At 45.0% G+C, this 26,181-nt stretch overlaps 1 protein-coding gene across 1 annotated transcript in view; it reads right to left on the bottom strand.

Moving 5' to 3' along the window:
- FBXW8 (F-box and WD repeat domain containing 8) overlaps positions 1-26,181 on the bottom strand; it is a 113,514-nt gene that overhangs the window by 58,531 nt on the left and 28,802 nt on the right. The window contains exon 5 of the mRNA XM_015413428.1: positions 5,652-5,809. Coding sequence (XP_015268914.1) covers positions 5,652-5,809 — 158 coding nt within the window. The remainder of the gene's footprint in view (positions 1-5,651; positions 5,810-26,181) is intronic.

Raw genomic sequence — 26,181 nt, 5'->3', positions numbered from 1 at the left:
CAAGCACAAGATGCATTTCTTCCTTTAGGAGGTGCTATTGTCAGAAGAAAATAAAAAGTTTTTGCATGTGGGAGGGTATTCTGTTGGTAATAATTGTTTGGATACACCATATTTTTAATATGCTAGTTGTGATAATTTTATGCCAAGTAAAAATGTCCATAGTAATATTTTATGTTTTTCTTCTTTTTTTTAATACTACAAACTACAAAGAAATATAGGGGAGGGACTACAACTAAGGAGAAAGAAAAGCAAACCACACTAGACTAAAACCTCAAGAGGAGGAGATCTTTCCACTGTTAGTAAATATGTTAGTATAATTAGTTTTATTATCACAATATACTTGTTGAGTTCTTGCTTATAACAGTTCGCTTCTTTATGTTCTTAAAGTAACAGAATGACTTTCAATATAGAAAAGACAAAAGAAATGCTAATGTAGCATTTTTTTCAATTTTTCCAAAAATGTCTGTTTTCCCATGAAAAAAACTGGAGGGAAAACGGGTTTTTTCCCGAGCTTCAAAATTTCCGGAAATTTTACATCTCTACCCCCAAATGGTGAAAACTCTTAACAATAGCTACTTTATAGTGAGGTAACAAGGAACTGAAACACATTCAGTGTCTCCAGCCCACCCTCATTCATAACTTCAGGAGATTTTCAATGGAAAGAAAAAATACACAAATAAGGTATTGAAGTCTGTGAGACCCCAGTCTGGATAAAATTGGAAGTCAGAAGAAGAAGAAGAAGAAGAGATTGGATTTATACCCCGCCCTTCACTACCCAAAGGAATCTCAGAGCGGCTTACAAACTCCTTTCCCTTCCCCTCCCCACAACAGACACCCTGTGACGTAGGTGGGGCTGAGAGAGCTCTTTTTCAAGAACAGCTGTGCCAGAACTACGGCTTGCCCCAGGTCATCCAGCAGGTGCAAGTGGAAGAGTGGGGAATCAAACCCAGTTCTCCCAGATTAGAGTCCACGCACTTAACCACTACACCAAACTGGCATAAAAGACCACGCGCACACAGTTTCTGTACAACTGCTTTCCTGTACCAAACTGTTCTTGTTTCACATTAAAGCTGAAGTCTGTGTCAAAAGTATCACTAAAACAAAAACAAAAACTTTGCTCACTTGGGTTCCATTGCACCCTAATACAAAAATAACAATAACAGGAGAGTTAAGAGAATCACAACAGCTAAGATAGGGGGAAAATTAAGGCAAACTGGGATTCTTAACCAGATTTTCATCCAGGTTTAGAATCCTGCCTTTTGGTGGTGGTGATTTAGCTCACGTTAATTTGCAAGCCTAGATTTGTATATCACAGATAGCCAGGGGTGAATTTTAACAGAGATTTTCCACATGTGAAAGGAGGGGGAAACGGTAGGGCATATGCATAAGCCTGACAAAAAGTCAGGTTTCCGCCTATGCCTGTTGCATATAAGGCTTAACGGGATATCTGAATGCAGCCACATCATGTGTAATCTGTGGGGCCCAAAAGAGAACGTACAAAAATGCACTCCCAATTTATATAGTTTCAGACATGCATGAAGAAGGGTGTTACTGGTTCATCACTGCATACTTTAAACTTTTTTAAAAAGGATTTTAGAATGTACATGCGTAGTCCTGTAACATCAACCAGCCGGAGGGATGCCTATATATCATTTGAACCTCGCCCTCACAGACACAAAAAATTGCAGATGAAAGCTTTACAGTTTCCGCTAAGCTTTTCAAACCTGCAGCTAAATACAAGAAATTACGACTAATATAAAGTAAAGGTAAAGGTTCCCTTGCTCGAAAGCCAGTCGAATCCGACTCTAGGGTTGCGGTGCTCATCTCCATTTCAAAGCCGAAGAGCCAGCGCTGTCCGAAGACATTTCCGTGGTCATGTGGCCGGCATGACTAAACACCGAGGCGCACAGAACGCTGTTACCTTCCCACCGAAGTAGTCCCTATTTATCTACTTGCAATTTCTTGCTTTCGAACTGCTAGGTTGGCAGGAGCTGGAACTAGAGATGGGAGCTCACTCCATCATGCGGCACCCGGGTCTCGAACGGCTGAACTACTGACCTTCCACAGCCTGCAGTTCAGCGTCTTAACCAATATACATACTCCATTAAAGAGACTCACAGAAGACTCGCTTGCTTGGACAGGGAAAAGGGAGGGGGGGAGCTTAAAAAGAATTGCTGGGTTCAGTTTTAACTAGTGACTCAAAACAAGCAGTTGGAAGAGCACAGCGGACGGGAACAATGGAGTCATTACAGCCTCTGCAAATGTCAGACAGACAATGAAGAAGTTTACAAGCCAGAATCATCATTTGTACCCTACAGATTTAAAAGAGAGAGAGAGAAAGGGGGGAAAGGACACCTCTCCCCGTTCTGAAAGCATTCTATTATATTGCCAATCCATTCCGATTTAAGTCCATGGACAGTAACCCAATTGGTTTAAGGTTTTTTATGTCCTTCCTAAAAAAAAAAGGCATTGTGGTCAATTCAACTACCCTTTGCCTAATGTCATGCTTGTATCTCAGTAATTAAGCTTTCTAGTATCCACCTTTTGTTCATATATATATAAAAAACCCAACGCATTAGAAATAAAAGTCTTCAACGGGAGCACCTGAGACACATTTTATTTTTCCTGTTTTTAAAAAAACTGGGGGGGGGATAGATGGATAGAGCAGCCTGAATACTCTGAGCTCATCAAAGCTTGCAAGATAAGCAGGGTTGGCTGTGGTTAGTGCTTGGATAGGAGACTACCAAGGAAGACCAAGGTTGCTACTCAGAGGTAGGCAATGGGAAACTACCTCTGAACGTCTCTTGCCTTGAAAACCCTACAGGGTCACCATGAGTCAGCTGTGATTTGACAGCCCTTAACCACAACTCTGCCCCCCAAAAAAACTGGCCTGATGAGGACTGAGCATGCTGAAGGAGGCACCGAATGTTCTGACTTAGGGGGAAATTGGCATGCTTAAGCTCCACAGAACTTGTATAATCTTGGACGAGGAGACGGGGTGGGATGGCATCGGAGACAATCTCTCAATTGTCCCCTCCCATTTCATGGGCCCCTAAGCATATTCCCCTCAAATACTGAAACCAATGGTCAGGCATCTATCAGGAAGGCAGCAAAATAGAACCATCCACAGACAAGATGGAATGCCTGGGACGTCACCAGATTTAGAAAAAAAATCTTACAAAGAAAAAGAAATAGAACGCCCACAAAAATAGTCTACAGAGGATTGAACAGGTTCATTATTATCCAAAGATGTGGAATATGGAGTGTTAGGGAAGGGGGGGGGATTGCTCTTGCTCAAGCCCCTAAGAACTTACAGCATTCTAGAGGGCATGAGACATGCATCCCCCCCCCATTGATGATAGGTGAAGGGTGGTAAAAAATATCCTTCTCCTGTGCTGTCCCATTGAGTTTTAGGACGAGATGCTCTTCTATCTCTTAACCCTCAGCATCCCATGCTGCTAAAATGCAATTGTGCTATTGTGCCAAACTGCTGAGGCTCAGGACATGGTTAGCAGGAAGCTACTCCTCTATCCGCAGAGCTCAGCAGTCGTGCACACTTGCACAGCTTAGCATGTATGTGGTATTTCTGAAGTCAGCAACCAAAATCCCACGAGCCCTATCTGGCCCTCTGATAAAAGCTGCCTGGCCACACTGGTTGCCAACCTAGAAGAAAAACAACTTGTAAGGAGGACGCTTTGGAGGGCAGGGGAAGGCAGAGGCACTGGCCAATCCCCCTCCATTCACTCGTCAAGGTAGCCCTGAACTAGTTTATGACATCGGCTAAGAATATTTGACTACTTTCTCCCAGTACTTCTTAACAATTCTATAAAGTGTGGTCAGTATAATCTTTTGGAGGATGGAGGGGTGGAGAAGAATACTGGGAGGCTTGCCTGAGGCATTCTGGAGAGTTCACGGCCAGGCCAAGAAATAGGGACCCTCCACCAGCTCTTCCCACTATACTACACAAGTTCACTTGAGCACGCATCTTAACTAAATAGGCATGAAATCTGGATCGCGTCGTGATCATGGCTGCTTCGTGAAGGTGTTTCAAGGGGAACAGCCAACCAACTGCATTGACTTTCTAATGTTCCTTACTTTCAGCAACAGGCATTGATTCTCGGTACGCGCCACTTCCTTCCTCACGGCCGTAGAAATCTCGTCGCCTCTTTCTGCTTCTGTACCAAGTAGTGCCAGCTTCTGAGGCTATCAAGCAGTGCCACTAGCAATTATGGCATGCTGTCCAAGACTTGAGCTCACTACAGCAGCACAGCTGCTGCACAAGTGTGTTAGATACATAAAAATCAAACCGGTGTTCTTTGTAAGGCTTCTGCTTCTTCCTCATTTTAAGGTCAAAGCTTGCCAAATATAGCAGGATGTTACAAATCTCAGATTTAAGTCCCCCCCCCCTTTGCCAGCAAACAAGCAAGTTAGCAGAGGATGCCTAGACCAGGACCAACAAATAAACAGAATGAAGACTTCCATCTACCCTTGTGCCTTAAAATGTGACAAAATGGCATGCACATTCTGGACTCTAAAGAGATGTCAGCATTGATAAAATCATCTTGATTCTTTGGCCTTTGCTTTCTGCCTTGGATTAAGTAGGAGGCCCAGGGGGTCAAGGAGAAGAATCTGAATTGCCCAGTTTTTGTTGTAAAGAGCCTTTATTATTTCTAAACACAAAGACTGGGATTGATGCCCTGCACAGCCTATTATGGTCTCTTGTAGTAGCCCTAGACAGGGTGATGTGGTTCCAAAATGCACTTCTGCCCCAGAATCACTGAGTGTCCTTTGGCAAGCCAAAAGCTCTTGACTTTTGCTCCAAAACCATGAAATGGAAAGTAGGATCACCTAGCCAGGGGCATTGTGAAGACCCAAGTAAGACTGGTTCTAAAGAACTTTATACGTTAACACACACAACGTGAATTATTACAACAACAAAGTCTGAAAAGTCATCTCAAATACAGCTAAACAGATTGCCACATTACATCTGGGAACCAAAATCACTGTTTAAAAACAAAAACAAAAAAGGCAAGCAAAGGGTCTCGGGGTTCCACAGAATTTACTGCATTCTCACCGAACTCAAATTCCAATTTTGCACGACCTACCTGAGTTAGTATTTCTGGATGCACTGCATGTTTTGGTCAAGAGTGAACCATGTCCCTGGTAGACTGGCCCCTCTTCCTTGATTATCCAGAGTCAGAGCAGATCAAAGCACCCCATACCCTCTCATTTGCTACATCTCCTTTGCACGCACAGAGGGAAGACAACAGAAGGTGCGGGATTTGCATTCATTAGGCAGTATCCGGTCTATTCTTTGTCTCGCAAGCGTGCCTCTCAAGAAAAATCAAACTGAAAGAAATTGTTTGCTCAAGACAAGCTTGGCTGGGTCGCTGCCTGGCATCGTTACCCCAAGCAGCAGCTCCAGGAGGAATTAAACAGCGGCTTTAATGGGCGCTGCGTTCCAAGGCCTCCTAATGCACCAAGGGTTATTGGCCAACTTTTCCACATAAAAGCAAGTGTGAGTGCACGCACGTGTGTGTACAGAGAGGATTAGAGCTGCTCGCACCAAAAAAAAAAAATCAACCCTGGCCACAGCTGCTTCATTTTCAAAAAGCTTTAAAAAATATTAGGAAAGAGTTGCTGTTACTTACCATCCTCATAAGCTGCCACTGCCAGCGAGCTGTTTATCCTCACAAAGGAGGCGTGTGGCCGAGGTCCAGGTTCAGCCAAATCATGCTCTGGTTCTAGGACTGGGGATGTGTAGTCCCAGGTGCGTGTGTCCCACAACTTCACATCCCCCGACGTGTACCTGGAAGAGAAAGCAGAAACTCTTTCCAAGAGCTGCAGGAGGGGGTTGGGTTGTTGTGGTTGCTGTTTGATGTCGGTAGGGAGACCAGAGAGAGATGGAATTATCTGGTCACAAAAAAAGACCAGTCATTTGGTTTTGATCCACTACCTCTCCAGTATATGAACCAGGCCTCTTTGCAAACAAAGTCAGATTCTCCCTTCATTTACTCATACCAGTTGGCTGTGCTCACATGCACCAAGGTGATACTATGTACATCTGTCAAGGAAAACAAGGAGGGCACACCTATACTGCTCACACAGTATTTATAGCCAGGAATATACTCTCTATCTCTGGGAGTCTCTCCACCCTAGGAATCATGTCTAATGTGAGACTACCCCATTCCATTTTGCCCTGCTTTCTAGAGAGCGGATATTTATTAACCGAAAATACATATAATATGTTGGTTTTGAACCCACCAAGTGGCTTTTACCTGAAGCTTAAAACCATAAAACCAGAATCTCACTAAAAGCTATTAAACAGACCAAAATAAAGAACCGACAGCATAAAGAGAGAAACCTCAGAGCCCACCAGACATCAAGGAACTGTAAAAGTTCTCTGAAATAAATCGTTTAACCCGTCGTATACAACGTACACAACCGAGGCAGCTTTCTGACAGAGGGAATTCCACAACCTTAGTGCTGCCCCTGAAAAGACCGTGTCCCCAGCACAGAAACCCACCATCTCCTTGATGGTGGAAAACATGAAGTAAGGCCTCTGTAGAAGATCAAGTGAATGAATTGGTTATTATGGCCACAGACCAGCACAGTAGAAGACCAAAGCATACAGCAACCCGAGAACGGGACTTTTTTTGGTTGTGGCACTAGAACTTTAGAACGTCCTCCCCCCAAGGAGATTTGTGTGCTTCCTTCTGTTGTTCTCTTCTGCCAGCAGGCAAAGTTTTTTTTGTTTTGTTTGGCATTCCCTCACTAACTCTTCTTAGCCCACCTTCCTGTTTGTGTGTCTATAATGTTTGCTTAATTCTCTGTGTGCGTGTGTGTGTGTTTTAAATGCTGCTTTTAAATGTCTGAATTGTTTTAATGTTTGCTGCCATGGGGACCCTAAACTGGTCAAAAGCATAGAAATATTTTAAATACATAAAGTGCAATAAATGGGTAGGTTTATATGAAAGAAGATAGTCCCTGACGTAGCATCTCTTTCTCCCTCTGTGATGGTCAGAGGGAAGAGTATGCCCTATTTTGGGAAAAGAAAGAGGATTCTGTAATCCTGCCCCTTTCCATTCATTCTTGGCAACGTGTAGCAATAAAGGGAAAACTCAGGTCACAGCTCTGCACCTGTGCATAAATCAGAGTACCAAAACAATACAATGAATGGCTGAAAGAAAAACTAGGCTCGTTCAGAAAAGACAAAAAACAGTAATGAGGAACCGGAGGAGGAAAAACAAGTAAACATCTCACCAACATGTAAAAGACTTGCAGTGGCTACCAAGAAAAGTACAGGGGGGAATATAGATCCTGGGTAGGAGAACGGTAGATTTTTGTACTCTGTGTGGATCAGTGGCTGATTTAAGGAGGACAGCCTTGCTGGTAACTGACATTCTTGCCACAAATGATTAACTAGGTGGACTATGCGGGTCTAGCGAGGCATTTCTTAAGCACAGGTGCATACTCAGGATCACTTAACACAGATTAATCATGCCCTAACCGTAAGGTGAATCTGAGTATACACTCTTGATGTAAACTGAACACACTGTTGATCTATCATGGGAATGCCAGCGAGAAAAGAGAGTAGCCCCCACACTACAGAAGTCAACAGATGGGGAGTGGCCTGCAGGATCGGGGCCCCCAAAGAAAGGTTCACCTCGCTGCAGGGTTTCTTGAAGGGCAAACACAGCAGGACAAGTAGGTATACACACACAAATTTCACCCGGCAAAACGGACAAACCAAAGTGTCTTCCTGAGGGGAAAGGCAAGTGTGGGGCTTCGTCATGTGCCCCGCCCCCCATACCTCACCCGGGGGAACTGCGATCCCCTGCGATCCCCCCCGAAATGACCTCTGCTCTTGATGTAATGCCAGCGAGAAAAGAAAGTAGCCCCCACACTACAGAAGTCAACAGATGGGGAGTGGCCTGCAGGATCAGGGGCCCCAAAGAAAGGTTCACCTTGCTGCAGGGTTTCTTGAAGGGCAAACACAGCAGGACAAGTAGGTATACATCTTCCTGAGGGGAAAGGCAAGTTCCGCAGTCAAGTAAATAGGCAATTGTTTGCAATCTGTCAAAGCAGCCAGGATGATCATAGGTAAAGTGGTTAAGTCTAGGGAGAAGAGGGAGGTTAAAGAAGGCCACAAAACAAGGCAAGATGGAGATGCTGGACTCTGGAAGCAACATTTGGGGAATGTTTCATTACATACAGGTGGTGGAAAAAAATATAAGCAATTCACTGAATAATTGTGTAAATGAATCTGCATTAATCTGGGTCTGACCACTAGCTCAGTATTAGCTACTCTGATGAGCACCAGCTCTTCTACGTCTCAGGCAGAGAAAGGGCTTTCCCAGCACCAGCTATCCAACATGCTTTACTTTGCAAATGCCAGCATTTGAACATGGGACCTTCTACATGCAAAGCTTGAATTCCACCAGTGAGTTGTGAGTCCTCCCGGAGTTACGAGTCGTACACTAAGTGATGCCCAGGAAAGACATGATTTGCAAAAGAGAAAGTATCAGAGACTGAAGTCAGAAACTGTCTGTTGCTGGAGGTCCTGACCCTGAGGTGGATTTTGGAACTCAGAATATCCCTTCTCTAAGAGACGCTTAAGGTATTAACCCCCCCCCCCAAGGGTGTGAGTCACTCATACATCCTCATTCCATGCTTTTGGGCAACATCCACACTTAGGCGTCTCTCTACAAGGCGAGATGCCAAAGTCACTGATTCCAGCCTAATTCTAGAGCATGAAAAGGAGCCAGGCCCCTCTCAAAGATGCTTTCAGGCAATGTCTGACGCTGCCCCTAAGACTGATTAGCATAGAAAAGGCAGCATTAAGAAAGGCTGCTCAAGGGGAGATTACAATGTTGCCATTTGATGAGGTCACAGCGGTTAATGAAGCCCTCCTTCAAGGAGGAAGGCACAAGTAGTTGCTTGGTAGTACGGTTCTTCCAACAAAGCCGTATGAATGTAACATAAAAATGAACACCCAAATCTCCATGTGGTCAACAAGAAGTTGCTCACCTTTCCTACTAATTTGTTTACTTATCTTATCGTTTAGACTTTTGGGCTGCCCCTTCCCTGCAAGCAGGGCTCAGAGCAGCTTACAACAGAATAAAAACGCAATCATCCAAGTTAAATTAAACCAGTGTTAAAACACAGTACAAGTCATAAGTAAAAAGCAACTCCAAGGTGGCAAATAATCTGAATAAAAAAACTGAACTACCCAAAGCCTCCAAGGAGGCAGGTAAGGGGGGGGGACCTAAGAGCACCAGACTACTTGCCGTCCTGTTGCTGTCCTTGCAAATGACTCAGTGTGTTCAATGCTAAATAGAGAAGAAGGTTAAATCTAACTTAGCTAATGAAGATCTTCTTTCTTGGGGTTTTAGTTAGATGTGGGTTTCTTTTCTTTATCCCGTATATGTAGTTCTCTCCCTCTTTTTCTGTATTAGTTTTTGTAGTTGATTAAAAAAAAATTAAAAATCTCCCCTTGGGGGGCTTCAAAAAATGAAAGAAAGAAATCAATCAAAAAGGGAGCACCGCGGAACAGCGTCTGCCACCCGGAACTAGAAGGAAGTGTAACAAGTCTTCAACATGGTTCTTACAATTTTGACTGCTGTTTGTACACTGTGAGCCTTCCTCCTTAAGGATGGGTCTTGGAGGAAACGGAGAAGAGCTAGAGCACAAGACTCAGCTGGGACTAGTGGCACCATCCTGCTCTCCCATCTCCGCTTGCTCCCTTCTCCCTCAGAAGCCTCAGAACAAGGAGAAGCCCTGGGCGCTCATCTTTCCCGGGATCCAACAAGATGCCTTGTTCAGCCTCCAGCTGAATGGCACAGCTGGGGAGAGGGATTCTGTTGCTAAGGGTCGGCCTTGGCCTCTTCTGCATCTCAAAGCGGGCTTCTGTAGGGAGATTTCACAGCTGACTTTTAAAAGGAAACAGTGATTAGCAGCAATCTCTCATGCTTCCAGTTTCAACGGAGCCAACTTCTCGGGACAGAGAAAGTGAGGGTGAACAGAAACAAAGGACCTGCTCCAGCCTGGCTGACTGTGGCAGGTGGAATGGGGCTTGGGCACTGTCCTGAGGAAGTAGTGCTGAAGAGGCTGGTGACTTCCTGGGGATATAAAACATTGGAAAGCTGAAAAAAAGAAAAAAGACAAAAAAAGAAAGACTGGCTAAGCCAAAATCAATCTGGGGAAATGGGAGGCTGATCTCTCTCCAGAGCCCCAGATGTCCTTATCATTGCCTAATGACAATTACACTCAGCCAATTAAGACTCAGCTATCACTGTTTCATTGTTAGTAAGCCTTTGGCCCCCAATGTTGATGGCTGTCTAATTAGCAGGCGTGCAAAGTACAACTGCAAGGAAGGCACGCAAGCTGACAAATGCACACAAAAATAAGCTATCAATACAGAGGATTCTCTCCTTTGGTCCACAGCAGCACCATGGGCACACAGTAATCTTCTGCAAACGTCTTACTGCTGGAAAGATAGTCAAGTTGCCTCATCCTTGGTTGATCGGGAAGATACAAGGATGTCGGACAACACTCGGATAGAAAATCCGGCATCGACGTTATTGTGCCACTCTATTCAAATAAACAAACTAGTGGGCATTTCCTTAAATGTTCATACTTGTGGACAATCTGCAAAAGATTCAGAAGGAGCTACAGAGATTCTAAAGGGTCTTTAGATACCCTACAAGGACAGAGAAGAGGAATCTGGTAGGTTTAACCAAGAAAAAAAAAATCATAGGAAGCTGGGGGTGGGGGGAGTGCAGGAGAAAGAAGAACCTCAGAAGACAAGTGAAACTAAGGAAGAGACCAGAAGCTATACTTTGAATCCTGTGGTTCTGTTCGCTTGACAGCCTTTAGTCAGTACAAGGAACCTGCAAACAGTGATACGGAGCATTCCATCTGCTGAAGGCTCCTTGTACTGACAAAAGACTCTGTCACTAGTGGAACAGAATAATAGGATACATTGCTATGATTTTACATCAGGGGAAGGCAACTTTAGTTTAGACAGAGGAAAACAAGCAGAAACTTGCAGGGAATCTCATTTTCCCCTTATTCCCCTTCCCTGCTGTTCCTCTTTCCTCTCCCTGGCAGCGCCCATAGCTTCTCCCTTTTTCCTGCTTCCTCTTCTCCATTCTACCCAACAGCCTTTATCTGTCCTTCCCCCGGCAAGCTCTCCCTGGGAAAAGTCTGGCTGCGTTGTGTAGTGGCTGCCAGCAGCAGGCATGGGCCTAGCTGTGCAGGTTGTGAGTTCTCCAGTCTTGTCCCCAGTGAGTCCTGTTCCATCAAGGGATGGGACCTTTTCCAGTACTGTTTTGGCTTCTAGGGGCTCCACCCACATCTTTGCAGAAAAAAAGGTTTAGAAGGCTTAGCAGCATTATTTTTGTTGCCTAGCAACCTCCAATATGCCCACTGACAGCTCAGAGGGCATTCTTTACTTAAAGCTACAGGTGTTGTTCCCATTATTGGGGAGGGTTTTTTTAATTCCCTGAGGTATGTTTGTTTAGATTTCAGATTCTTCTGCAAAGCTGGGACTTCTTTCAGATTTATTGAGAGATCCCCCCCCCAAAAAAAATCTGCCCTTAGCTCAGTTTTGCAGATCTATTGAGCACACTCTATGGTTCAGTTTAGAGTTAGAGATATGATATGCTAGCTGTAACAATCAGTAAAGTTCTTGAATGAAGTACTTTCCTTAGAGTTTTTCTAGCGCAGAGCAAACATACTTTTGGGAAACCAGGGTGTGCTTTGGCACCTTAGAGGGCAGAAAATGCCATCATGGCATGTACTCTTGTAGACTAGAGTCAGACTTAGGAAGTGCCCTAGAAAGGTGGTGGGTGCCTCTCTCTTATATGGGCTCAAGTGTGTGAAGACAAAAAGGTAAAGAATATGTTAGCAGTGTGCACAAAAGAATTATCTAAAATAAATGCAGAGGATACATGAATTCATAATCCAAAACTAGATATAAGTTATTCCAAGTGGACAGAATGGTCAGCTCATGTCTTCTTCTGTCACTACCTTGCATGGAGTCAGACTACTGAGCCCATCAAGACAAGCACAGTTCATGCTAGGTGCCCCCAACTTGGCACCTGCCAACACCTTTTTGCTGGCACCCACCAAGTGTTTTCAGAAAGTGGGAAGGACCAGGTGAGAATTTTGCTCAGAAGGGTTTTGGATTCAGAACTGGAGATCTGATTGACTATGCAGATTCAAAAACACATTGCTTTAGCAAAAGCTTCCCCAAGTTTTGTTCTATAGCAATCAGATTTTTGTGGGGAGGCAATGCTGGTTTTCAGGTTTAGAGGCTACCTTCAACATTTTGCAACATGATTGCACCAATGCAGATACTTCAGTTACCTGAACAAGGTAATGAGGCCTGCTTCAAGTAGGGCACACAGCTGCAACTTTCTGATCTCCAAGGACTAATAAAGAATTTTGGAAAACAATCTGCAGGCTTGTTTATTAAGGCTGTCACTCATTCACTGAAGGATGAGTTTAAGACAAGGAAGACCAACAAGGTAGAAGGGTTGAATATAAATCACTGAATCAAATTCAGGTTTTCCTTTGCAACATCAGTTTTTGAGTAAAGGGGGGGGGAGCCCTAATTTATTGTCAAGATACCTGCAGTGACTAATGCAAGAAACCAAGGCTCACCGCACCCAACTGAAACTGCAAAATACAACCACCAGGTACAATATGCACAGCCCACAGAAACCACGGTATGGCCGACTAGCTTTCGAAGGAGTTGGTATGGCAGCAGCAGGTTCCCAAAGAAATGTGCTATAAATACAGTAATAAGAAAAAGATCAATTGTTTTTCCTAGCATGCAGTTTAGGAATTAAGTAATGAAATGCTTCTCCCAAAGCACCCCTTCCTCTTTGAAGTTCTTTGTGTTTATTACATTATTTCTTTCTTTATTATTGGATGAACCAATGAACATACACTGTAATTGGGGAAAGAGGAGAAAGTGAAGAGGGAAAAAAAATCATGCATGCAGGAAATCAGAAGTATATTAGAGATCATTCAGGCCTTGGAAGCAGGCATGTACAGCCCATGCAAATTTATTTTAGTGTAAGCGCAGTCGTATATATAGGATTGCATAGCAAGGTTCTTTAAATAACCTTCTAAGTACATTGATGGTGACCACTCCCTAATAGCAATACTAATAATAACTATAAAAATAATTTTTAATTCTAGAACCATAATTAAAAAATAAAACTGATAGCAGGCTACAACTAATTATAATGCAGTTAATCATGTACCAGAAGTAGCTGTGCAAAGTCTTTCAGCATTCATAAATATCTTTCTTTATAGTCTATGAAAAATCAGATATGCAACTGTACTCAACGTTTTCAAAAGAAAGCCTGGCAGCAGACCCACTGACATTGTTAGAGATTTCTACCCGCTCCTTCAAGGGGAAATAGTGCCATTTGCTATCTCAAACTGAATAGGATGCTAATTTCATGCCAGCAATGAAATCTAGGCTCACAATATTAAGTGATTCACTGTAAATTTGGGGGCTTGGGGAGTGCCCTGGCTAACAGTGCGAGGGGTGAAAAGCCCTTGGTAAACTAATAGCTTAATAGGCAGGCCAAGAAGCAAGGGAGCCCGAACAAAAAGCCTGCTCTTGAGTTTCTCTCTGTGGTTTCACCTGAGAGGATCTTTTTCATGAGGTAGGGGAGGAGTGAATACACTTGTCACTTCAGGCAATTCAACCCCTCGCATACACTTTGTAACCTGACCTGTGTGAACTGGTGATGTCATCTGTTTTCTCCCCTGATAAAGGTGACCTATCAATGGAGGAAGGGGGAAAGAAGGGGGAAGATGAGGAGAAATTTAAGTCTGTGTAAAACTGTGGAGAACAGAGCAATTTCCAGCATGTGCCCATTTCTCACAAATAAAACCTATATTAATAGATTATAAAAAGCAAGCAATGAGATAAAAATCTTTGAAGTTTTGTTCAACAGAGAAGTGGGTTGATATATTCAGAATCCGAACAGTTCCCCAATTTCAGGGTTAAACCAGATGTGATAATGGGAGATCTGTGGGGATCTTCTGCAGTTTTTAAACTTGAACAGCAGCTACAAGTGGGGCACAGTGCAATTTGGATCAGAGCTGTGGAACCACACAGCCCAAATCCCACACTGATCTCTACTGGTCTCCAATGGCCAACCTTGGAGCCCAGTCCGCAGAGAATGATATAAACCAACTCAAAGCACATCTCCTTATACCCCCTTCTATAAAACAGCATGGTCAACTGTGTCAAAGGCAACAACGAGCCATTATCTACATTCAGATGGAGATCAGCAACTAAAGCCACCAGTGCTTGTCTCTGTCCCCTAGGCCTGGTCATAAACCAGACTAAAAAAGGTCTAGAGCACATGAGCTACTCAAGAAGGTCTCGAGATGGTTTGCCACCACCCCCTCAGTGACCATTCCCAGAAAGGGCAAATCAGAGACAGGGCAACAACTGACATCACCACTTTTCTGTAGGGGTGACTTTTTTAAAGCAAGGGCCAGATCACTGCCTCTCTGAGTGGCCTAGGGAAGGTACCCTGTATCAGTGATTGATTTATGATAGACATACGGTCCTGTCTCCTTAAATGACTTCAGCAACTAGGAAGGGCAAGGCTTCAGAACACAAGTAGTAGCTTTCACAGATCCAGACCCTGTCAACATCCATCACAGTAACTAGGTCAAAACAATCCATAAACAGATCAGGCAATATATTCAATATTTCTTCTGACTGATCCATGTCACAACTGACATCCAAGTCACAGTATATTCGAGAGGATTTTGCCAGCCAAAAAAAGTGCAAACTAATTTCCTGTTCCTGAGACAATAAAGGCTCTGATTTAAAAGTCAGTAGATAGAGCGATATCTTAAATAAAAGGGACGGCTGTGAGCTGGCAGATACAATGATGGCAGAAAAGTAACACTTCTCTGCTGTTGTCACTGCTGCTTCATAGGTCTTCCAGTAAGCTCTGCTTAGGGATATGCGGGGGGGGGGGGATCAGCTTTTTCAGATTCGGGTCCATTGGACATCTCCTGGTCCTCTTTAGGTCACCCGGATCTACAGTAAAACACAGGGCCAAGGACAGGAGAGGTCAATGAGTGGCAACCTTGTGAATAGCTTCGAGGAGCTTCACCTGCCAAGCTCCCACTGCAGCCTCAACAGAGAATATGTTTGGAGCCCTAAAATCCCCCCAGAGCATTCTGGATTCCAGTAGGATCTATGAGTCTTCCTGGACGGACCATTTTACCTGGGCTCCCTCTCCTACAGGGTGTTGGAGCCACATTCAAACATGCTTTGAATAAACAATGGTCAGACCATGATTCAGGCTGAAACTTCAACCCTGGAATTAGACTGTGGCAGTTGGGGGGATGGGGGGGACTCTGAGGCAACTATCTTCTGAACTGAAGAGTGTCTAGTCCCCCCCCCCCTTGGCCTCTCCCACAAGCAAATAAAAAGGGCACACAATCTTGAATACAGGACTGATAGCGTGTAAGCTGTGTGCTCTCTGAAGGTCTCTTATTTGGAATCCTGCTAGACCACGGCTGCAAATATCTGTGAGGTAAATAGAAATCTTTTTCCCGCCCTATTTGACTAGGCAGACAAGACACAGATGGAGACAAACAACCAAGGTTTATTTAACAGAAGATAAACTATTTAATAGTGTAACTCGGGGATGTCAAACATAAGGCCCAGGGGATGGAACTGGCCCGTCCAGTGCTCTTATGCGGCCCACAAGCATATAGTACAAGGGAGGGAACAGGAGACTGTTCAGGGGGGGGGGGAGTGGGCTGAGCCACATGGCAAAATAATCTCGTTTGTAGAGGTCAAGCAGCGTAGGAGCATCTGCCCAGTGCTGTACTGCTGGCTCTCCAGTCTGAGAGCCAGTTTGGTATAGTGGTTAAGTGCACAGACTCTAATCTGGGAGAACCGAGTTTTATTCCCCACTCCTCCACTTGCACCTGCTGGATGACCTTGAGCAAGCCACAGTTCTGACAAGAGCTGTCCTTGAAAAAGAGCAGTTTCTGTCAAGAGCTCTCTCAGCCCCACCTACCTCACAGGGTGTCTGTTGTGGGGAGGGGAAGGGAAAGTAGTTTCTAAGCCACTCTGAGACTCCTTTGGATAGTGAAGGGCGGGGTATAAATCCAATCTCTTCTTCTTCCATATGGGCTTTCCTTTGCACCCCCCTCCCAGCCCATGGGGCCTTGCAGTGAGCATACACCAACTTGGAGCTTACCAGCGGTTGTCCTTTATATAGTTTATATCTCCAGTTCCTAGCATTATGTTTTAAGGCACACATGCCCCGGCTGGACAAAGTGACATTTATGTCAGATCTGGCCCTCGTAACAAATGAGTTTGACACCCCTGGTGTAACTGTTGTGTGTGGGTGACTATAATATATGAAGTAACACTGGCCGTCAAGTCAATAAACCCTGAAGGGAGGTTTGATTCCCCTTTCTCCAGTCAGGTCGCCTCACCTCACAGGTTCAAGGCTACTCTCTGCCCACACAGAGGACCTCTCCACAGAACCTATACACAGAAGTTAGTAATGACAGGCCCTTAACAGGATACTTATTTGTCACACAAAAAATAAACTCCCTTCCCTAAGCCAATCCCCAAACCCTAACTAAAAGCCAAGTAAAAACCCAGCTAAGCTGACGCTCCTTTCCAGAGCCACATAAGCCCTGTCCAAAGAAAAAGTTTTCTTCACCCTTCTTAAACTGAGGCTGGCCCACCCCCTCACACCCACTGGAGTTTGATGGGTTCTGGACTGGCTGACCATCACTTCGATTTACATGAAGCCTAAATCAAAAGAATGGGGTCAGAGCCCCGGAGGAGAGGTGGGATTTTTAAGAATGATTGCCATGGAGGTCTTCCCTCAAAGGCTCGGTGCAAAAGATTAAATCCAAGATGTGACCTCTGATGAGAGCGCCTACGTAGGGCAGTCAAAGAAACTATAAAGTCCTGGGCCAGCCCCGGAGAGGTAACCTCGGGCACAAATGTCAGACTAGGTGTCTCCAGCAACACATCACAGAACACCACCACCAAAACAGACAAGGCGGGGCACTAAGGAACTAGAAAGGCTGGGAAACAAGCAGTACCCCTAACCTTCTCCTTAGACCTCCCCAAAGTAATGAACAAATCATCAGTGCCAGTGATATTTTTGCCAGGAATCTACCAAAAGAGAAAGACTGATGGAGAATGATAAGCACGCCCTCCATTGTGCTCTTCCATGTGGGGCTCATGAAGGACTACCTAATCAGGTGGAGTTAATTGGGACAGGCATACCCCACCATTTTCTTTCAGCTAGGTTTCAATTACACAAGCCAGGTCAATTTTCTCTTCCTCCACAGTCTAGATTCCCTCAGTTTTGCCCCTCACCAATCTGGTATTGCATAACATTAAAGAGGTGGTGGAAAGAATAGGAGGCCTTACGTCAGCATCTCTTGGGAGGCTATGGAGATTAGATAACCAGCAAGCAGTCATGCCTAGGGGTGGCCATATTTGTAAATCCCCACTCCCGTATCTATCAGCTCCTACCTACGCTGAGATAGCATATTTACAAAACAGCCTGTCCCAGGTAATTATATACCTGCAATAAAGCTTGATTCCCTGAGTTTGTGTGTACTGTCCATGGCAGGCCTTCTGAAGAGAAGCGAGCTCAGAATAGTGACTTGTGCAGCGACACAACAGGCAGTATCCTCAGAGGGAAGATCTTTCTGCTGTGTTATCAGCGACAGCATTCCATGCCGGCAACGGAAGTTGACTGAAAGGTGATAATGATAATCATGTAGAGATGCAGCGGGCAGCCTCCTCTCTGGGTAGGCACTCAGATCTTTGAATTTTTTTTCTCTCCCCCTCACACAGTAGAAATTATCTCTCGACACATCGGTGGGACCCCTGTGCTTCCGTTTCAATGCTAGCATGGCTCTGTGGCTGTAGCGTTGCACTTTGATGTGAGAAAGCCAAATTCAAATCCATTGGGTAGGCTTAGGCAAGATGCCATGTCTCAGCATAACCTAAGGGCCAAACCAAACCTCTATAGTTGGAATATCCTGCAGCTTTTTAAAGGTCTAGAAGCAGCCACAGGGCTCTCTTCCCTGACTCTGCTCTTCCCTGAGGAGAGAAAATACCCACACAACACATATATTATCCCCACTTCTGTGGGGTGAAGTACCTCCAAGGGGCAACCATGATTCACCTCATAGAGATCTTGCAATGATTACTAATGCATGAAAAATGCTACGAATACTCGCAATGTGCTAAATAACCATTATCCTTACACACACACACACACCACTCTTGTTCAGTACCAATTAACAGACAATTTTGGATTTGCAGACAGTGTTTAAATTAACATCTTAAGAGATGGTGAGGATACTCGAGCCCACTGTTCAGAAAAATCTGTCTGGGCTACAAAAACAAAACAAAAAGGCTCTGATCGGCACCTCTTCCCTGCCACCCAAACTGGGAGATTGATTGATGGCAACTCGAGCCGCTGGTCGCAAGCGGAGGCTATCATCTCTCCTGTCTAAAGAGCCTTGCGCTGATGGCCTGACATCAGAGAATTCACTCTGGCAGGCGTGTGTTTATCAATAACACTTCACGCGGCGGTTACGATGCTTGTTTTCTGGGTCAGGCCTCGGATTCCTTTTCATTTGAGACGCCAGTGTTTGCGGTTACCTCACTCCCAATCAATGTTATACACAACCATCCCCCTTTTTTTACAATTACATGTCTTGGGCGAGCTGCTTAAAGCGACAGCCGCCTCTGCCACGTGCGCCTCTGTTTCAAAACAATACAAAGCCAGCTCTGGCTCGGGGAGAAGACACTTCAAAACGGGAGCTTTTTTCCCCCCAAGGACACCAAGCATTGTAGAATGTGCAGGCAGCTTCCAAACAACTGGCAGAAGACAGGGAGGGGGGGAAGCGACGTTGGTCCCTTCTTCAGCTGCCGTCTTGGGGGTTGAAACTCTTGTCTGCCTTAAGCTGCCCAGGTTTGAGAAATAATACGGGCGCCTTCTACTGAGTTGGACTATTGGCCTCTCAAGGGCAGAACTGTCTACCCTGCCCTGACCCCCCCCCCAAATCTCTACCCACTTGACACTCTCCAGCTGACTCTCATCTTAACAGAGACATGGCTCTTTTAGCACCTGGAAAGGAGCGGGGGGGGGGGACAAGATTGCCTGGTCCTGCCACACTGTGGCCCCTGTGAAGATCAGGCCCTTGCAGACTCTTTAAATGGACAGAGTTCAGCTCTAAAATGGCATGGATCTGAGAACGCCACAATGTCTGGTTTCGCCCTTGGTCTAACTTACTGCATGGTGCTGCTGTGTAAACAAAACGGAGGAAGGGGCAAATCATGCATGCCACCGCAAGATCCTTGGAGAAGGGGCAGGACCAAAATGCAAGAGATACATATTAAACCAAGATAGATTCACATGGGTAGTTGTGTCAGGCTGAAGCAACAGAACAAAGTCTGAGTCCAGCGGCACCTTTAAGACCAACGAAGTTTAATTCTGGGTATCAGCTTTCAAGTGAGCATGGCTTACATCCAGAATTAAACTGTGTTTGTCTTAAACGTGCCATTGGACCCAAACTTTGTTCGATTACACCAAGGTAAAACAAAACAAGCAAAACAAAAACCAAGCAGTTACTAGATCACACTGCCGACACCGCGGCCCAATTAGCCTTTGTCACCAACGCAACTTTTGAGAGGTTGATATAAGGTCTTGCTTGACATTAAAAGAGTCATGAGGTACAGACTGGCTCAATGGCACAACATCTGCCTCTGAATGCATGAAATCCCAGGTTCAATCCCTTGTATCTCCACTTAAGAGACAAATACCTTGAACTGACACCCTGGAGATCCGCTGCCTGTCAGGGTAGACGATTCTGACCTTGGAAGACCAATAGTCTGACACGGCAGAAGACACCTTCATGGGGTCATAACAATACAATTATGTTGGTGCTTAATTTTACTTTCAATGTGGAGTGAGTGCTATTGTCCAGTATGAAAAACAGAGCAAAATCCCATTTAGAAAAACAAACTGGGGGGCGGGGGGGAGGCCAGTACTGAACACAGTCTTTTTTAGTTCCCCACTTACACAAAATTTTATCAGGTAAATAATTGTTTGGGCTCATTATTATAGTAGGTTTTAGTGTTTGTTAAGACAACAAGGCAGCTAACATTTGTAATATGCCCAGGGGCCTATTGAGTCATCGGGAAGTTCTAAAATTAGCACAGAATCCTCTTAGCTGTTGCATACCTGCGCACGCGCTCTTCCTGCTTCTGTGTAAAAAACTATGTTTCTAAAAACAATAATCTGTTACTGGCTTGTTTTTATCTATGCCAAGTCTCTTAGTTGTGAAGCTGATAGAGCTTCAATGCTAGCAACAACGCTTGATGAACTAGTTTCCCAGGGAAGATTGGGGGGGGGGGTTTGCTATGAAATCACAGGTGACTTACAGCAACCCATGGGGTTTTCAAGGCAAGAGATGTTCAGAGGTGGTTTGCCATTGCCTGCGTCTCCTTCCCGACCCTAGCATTCCTTGGTGGCTTTCAATCCAAATACTAACCAGGGATGACCCTGCTTAGCTCCTGAGCAGTGTTCCCTCTAAGCTGAGTGTGAGCCAGCTCACAGTATTTTAGCCTTCAGCTCACATATTTTTGTCTTCACTCAGGAAGGAGGGCCCCAGAGCAAACCAATTTATGCAGCAGCCAAATCGCTCACTCACAACTTTAATGCCAGTAGCTCACAAAGTAGAATTTTTGCTCACAAGACTCCACAGCTTAGAGGGAACATTGCTCCTGAGACATAATTAGTTCAGCCTAGCATGGGCTATCCAGGTCAGGGCCCAGGGACGATAAAGGTAGACAAATAAAAGCCTTAAAGGATATTAATCAACTCTACAGAGCTATCAATGGCTAGAAACCAAGACAACAGAACCTTCTTCTTCCACCCACCGGGTGGATATGAAGCCTTCCCACTTCATTTGAGATAGCCAAAACCCAGCCACCAAAGCTAACAATAGCAATTAGTGTGGCCAAGTGCCAAGAAGGCTGGGATACTGTATTATTTTCTCTCTTAGGACATTTTTATCTGACCCTTCCCCAAGGAGCTCAGGGTTCCTCTCCTCTGGCATGCAGAAAGTCTGGAGTTCAATTCCGGGCATCTCCCGTCAAAAAGAACCAGGCAGTTGCACGTAACAACTCTTAATATTTCACAAACCTGATGAATCTATATTCCCCCCCCCATCCCTGCTTCCCTTCTGTATCCCACCTTTTTTTTTTTTAAGAGAAAATAATAAAAAATTCAAATCGGGGGGAAAAAAGAACCAGGTGAAGGGTGATGTGACAGACCTCTGCCTGAGACCTTGGTGAGCTGCTGCCAGTCTGAGTACACAGTACTGGCCTTGATGGGCCAACAGTTTATTCAGCATATGGCAGCTTCACATGTGTTCATATGGTAGACTGAAACTATGGGTTCAGCCCAGGATCACCCAATAAACTTCATGACAACCTGGGGATTTTAACCTCGATCTGCCTGTGGTTACTCTGACATTCTAACCACTACACTTACAGGAGGTATATGAAGTTGCAGGTGGAGATATTCTCTCTCCTGCACAGCTGTTGAGGTCAAGGGCTTTGTCCTCGCCTGCTACAGGTTCTCCCTCACCACTCAAGGTCTCACCAACTGCCACATTCGGGGCAGAGCTGATTTCCCAAGTAATTATTAGGGTGAACAAGTAGCTAAAGGCATTCTTCCTTGGAGGCTTCCAGAACTTAAGTGCAGACTATGACAATGACTGGCAGTAGGCTCCAGAAAGACAAAACAGTTATTCACGAAGTACAATTGACCTTTGGAATTTACTGCTATGCAATGTATCCAAGGCCACTAATTTAGATGGCTTTTAAACGGCAACTAGAGAAATTCATGGAGGCTAGGTCCACCAATGGGTACTAGCCATGATGGATAAATGGAACCCCCCATGGTAAGAGGCAGTATACCTTTGACTGCCAGATGCTGGGAAGGCAGCAGCTAAGGGAATCTTTCGCCTCAGCACCTTGCTTGTGAGCCTTCTGGGCCATTTGGTACCCCACTGTGGCAAGCGGAATGTTGGACTAGATGGATCTGTGGTCTGATCTAGCAGTGCTCTTCTAGCGCAGCTGAGTTGGAATCAGTCATATGGAACTTCCCCCCTCTGTAAAATCACCTTATTGCAACGCACCTGCTCTCTCTTTATAGGTCACTGGCTTTGGCACTGAAGCAGAGGACTGGGTTTGTCACCATGTCTGATTTTATGCATCCCACCAAATGCTGCAACAATCCAATAAGGATGTAAAGGTAAAGCATGCTGTGTCAAGTTGCAACTGGCTCATGGGGTTTTCAAGGCAAGAGATGATTAGCAGCGCTTTGCCATTGCCTTCCTCTGCACAGCAGCTCCTGTCTTCCTTGTTGGTCTCCCATCCAAGGGCCGAGGTTGCTTAGCTTCTGAGATCTGATGAGCACGGGCTAGTCATATGGAGCAGAGGTCCATCAGTGGCTATTTAGCCACAAGGTATAGATAGGAGCTGTGGTGGCTCAAGTGGTTAAGATGCGGAACTGCAGGCTGTGGAAGGTCAGTAGTTCAGCAGTTCGAGAACCAAGTGTGCCGCATGACAGAGTGAGCTCCCGTCTCTAGTTCCAGCTCCTGCCAACCTAGCAGTTCGAAAGCAAGACATTGCAAGTAGATAAATAGGTACCACTTCGGTAGGAAGGTAACAGCGTTCCATGAGCTTTGGCATTTAGTCATGCCGGCCACATGACCACGGAAACGTCTTCGGACAGCGCTGGCTCTTCGGCTTTGAAACGGAGATGAGCACCGCAACCCTAGAGTCGGATTCGACTGGCTTTCGAGCAAGGGAACCTTTACTTATAGGAACTCTGGGGCAAGTGATGCTCTGTATTCTTGGTGCTTGGGGTGTGTGGCAACAGTGGGAGGGCTTCTAGTGTCCGGACCCCACTGCTGGACCTTCTGATGGCACCTGGTATTTTTGGCCACTGTGTGACAGAGTGTTGGACTGGATAGGCCATTGGCCTGATCCAACCTTGGCTTCTCTTATGTTCTAGTCTGGGCTACAAGGACTGCTACTCTTATGGATGAGGACTGGCTAATATCAGGTTGAACCTTCCAAGGCTACAGTAAAGCACTTGGAACCCCACAAGGGCTGAGCAATGGCTGAACAGCCTGCAGCTCCCCACCAAGAGTAGATTTTCTCCAGAAATTAATACTTCACCAAGACTGGAGCAGCACTGACATTTTTTGCTGCTTTGGAGTGTCGAAAAATGCCACAAGCCTCTGCTGGCAACACCTGAGCAAGGCGAACAAACGGCCCGAACAGCATGTTGGGCTTGAAAACAAAGACCAAATTAAGGCCCTCGAAGAAGTACAGTCAATACCAACTGAGCTTTTAGTAGGGAGACAATCAATTCTTGACATTTTATCTAGCAAAAAGAGAGGTGGGGGGGGGGGAGAGAACAAACTACTCTCCGAATTTACTTCGAGCAGCCTTCACCCTCCGCCACTCAAAGAATCTGGCATTAATGGGGAAGGGGATATATCTTTTACAGACAATTGACTCTAATCCTACTCTACAAAAACGTATCATTAAAATGAAGTGTTGCCGTAAAATGCCATACATTGATTTATCACAGGACTGAGCCAATTTCACAGTCCCAATGACATCACCACTTACTTCTGTTCCATGCTGTGGCTTCTGAAGAGCCAAGGGGATGAAAAAACCAGGGGGGGGGGGGAGAAAATCCTCTCTCTCTCCCTCCCGCAACCGTGTTTCAACACACTATATATGCCAGCCCAGGCCAAGAAGATTAGTGATTATCGTGGGACATTCATTCTCGAAAAAACTCCACATGTTTTAGTGTAGAAACAAGGTTAATAAGGTTCATGGCACCAGAAAGGCTGCTGGAATAAACCTTTTCAACTCTGCATTGCAAATAACAGAGCCATTGCAATGATAAATAGAAAGCGACCGAGTCTCCATGGGAGCACAGAAATATCTGCCGTTTATTCAGAAACAGCAGCACAGGGGCTACAGTGTAAACCCTATGAGAAGCCTCAAAAGACACCCAGTACAGCTTTATCTGCCACCAAGGCCACAAGAGCTTCTCTAGTTAGTCACAATAACAATGATTAATAACAATAACCTTTCTAGTAAAACACAAATTATGTTATGGCCGGGGGGGGGGGATGCATAATTAGAACCTTATTACTCAGATCCAAAGATGCACCATAGACCTCTGGCAGGAAAGGCATTTCTAATTCCATGAAGCCAGGATCACTTTTTTCAGAGGCCAACCTTGCAAGAAATGTTAAAAATCCCAGGGACCAGCCATGCATTTTCAGAGCGACTGGTGCTCCCCAACCTCAACACAGACCTTTAACACAACATCAACGGCAATGAATACTATTTTACAGACAGTCATCTATAACAAAAATACCTATTTGAAGCTCCCCCAGTCAATAGAGCCACCTGTTATTTCGGTGGCAACACATTTAGATAGCTGAGACTACCCTTCAGAGAGCCAGTTTGGTGTAGTGGTTAAGTGCGCGGACTCTAACCTGGGAGAACCGGGTTTGATTCCCCACTCCTCCACTTGCACCTGCTGGATGACCTTGGGCAAGCCGTAGTTCTAATAAGGGCTGTTCTTGAAAAAAGAGCAGTTTCTGTCAAGAGTTCTCCCAGCCCCACCTACCTCACAGGGTGTCTGTTGTGGGGAGGGGGAGGGAAAGGAGTTTGTATGCCGCTCTGAGACACCTTTGGGTAGTGAAGGGCGGGGTATAAATCCAATCTCTTCTTCTTGTTCTTAGTGCAAACAAAGAGATCTGGGCTTCTACTGCTCTTATATGGTGCAATCCTAAGAGCGTTTTTCCTGGGAGCAAGCCTCTGTCAGTAAAATGGGTCTTACTTCTAAGTAGAGCAAATCAGGAGTGCGCCACTTGCTGTCACTCATGTTCTCACCTTCTGCCTTGAAGGGCATCTCAGCCTCCCGAACAGTTCAAACCACAACCAGGAACAAGTAACTAGATGCAAACCACTTTCGTGTCTACACATAAGGGTCAGAGCTGTCTTACTCTTTCCTCGGCTCATCAATCAGGTTGCCTGTGCTTAAAATAGCACTCATTGTGTGTGTCCCACTTTTCATCTCCTACAACACCCTTACGAAGGCCTCGCACCTTCCCCACCAAATGCATTCTTTTATTGGTATCCTGCCCGTTCTCGAATGAGCTCAGAGCAAGCTTATGTGCAGCTTCCAATTACCACCCTCATACTAACCAGGCCCAAACCTGCTGGGCTTCAGAGATCCCACTACAAGCCAGTTCTTCCAGGATACATGTGTACATCAAGACACATTCATGCAATGCAAGCATTCCACCCGCAAGAAGCTCAGAGCAAAGACTTCAGACCTCGAGAGCCTTCCCTTAGCGTGTGTGCAATTAAAAAAAAAAGAAAGTTGGCCCCCCGAAGGGGATTTTTTAATTGCATTTTATATATAACTACAAACTACAAAGAAATTTAGGGAGGGTACTACATTTAGGGAGAAAGTAAAGATAACCACTACTGACTAAAAACCCAAGAGAGAGGAGATCTTCAAAACAGCTTATATAGTATGCCATCTCTCATAACGCTACATTTTATGAACTTAGTCAGTTATGCTTTTATCCCTTTAAGTCTTAAATTTAAGTGTTAAGAAAACTTCCCTCAGCATCCCCATGTTACAAAACCATATTTATCAAGTGCCCTTTCAGAGTCCTTCAATCTTAATTTCTTCTTATCTTGTCTCTTCCGCAGTTTATAAGGACTTTTAGGAGCCGCTTCTCCCTTCTCAGACAGAGTCCTCTCCAGAAGACCCCGAGTCTAGCTCTCCACTGGACTTACTGTCCTTTTCCTCGTCATCCGCCTCCTCTGGCTCACCCCACTGGATTCCTGGAAAGTCCCGTGCTTTAGAAACAGAGTCAATTTTTTCGTTCTTTTCCTGATGCTTAAATGTTACACCCTCTGGATACAACCACCTGTAGCTGATTGCATTTGTTTGAAGATAAAGAATTAAATCTTTGTATTTCTTTCTCCGTTGTCTTATTTCAAATGGA

This window comes from Gekko japonicus, unplaced genomic scaffold, assembly GCF_001447785.1.
Source record: "Gekko japonicus isolate JY-2015 unplaced genomic scaffold, Gekko_japonicus_V1.1 scaffold85, whole genome shotgun sequence".
In the NCBI taxonomy this organism is placed as follows: domain Eukaryota; kingdom Metazoa; phylum Chordata; class Lepidosauria; order Squamata; family Gekkonidae; genus Gekko; species Gekko japonicus.
This window is presented reverse-complemented; position numbering and strand designations above follow the sequence as displayed.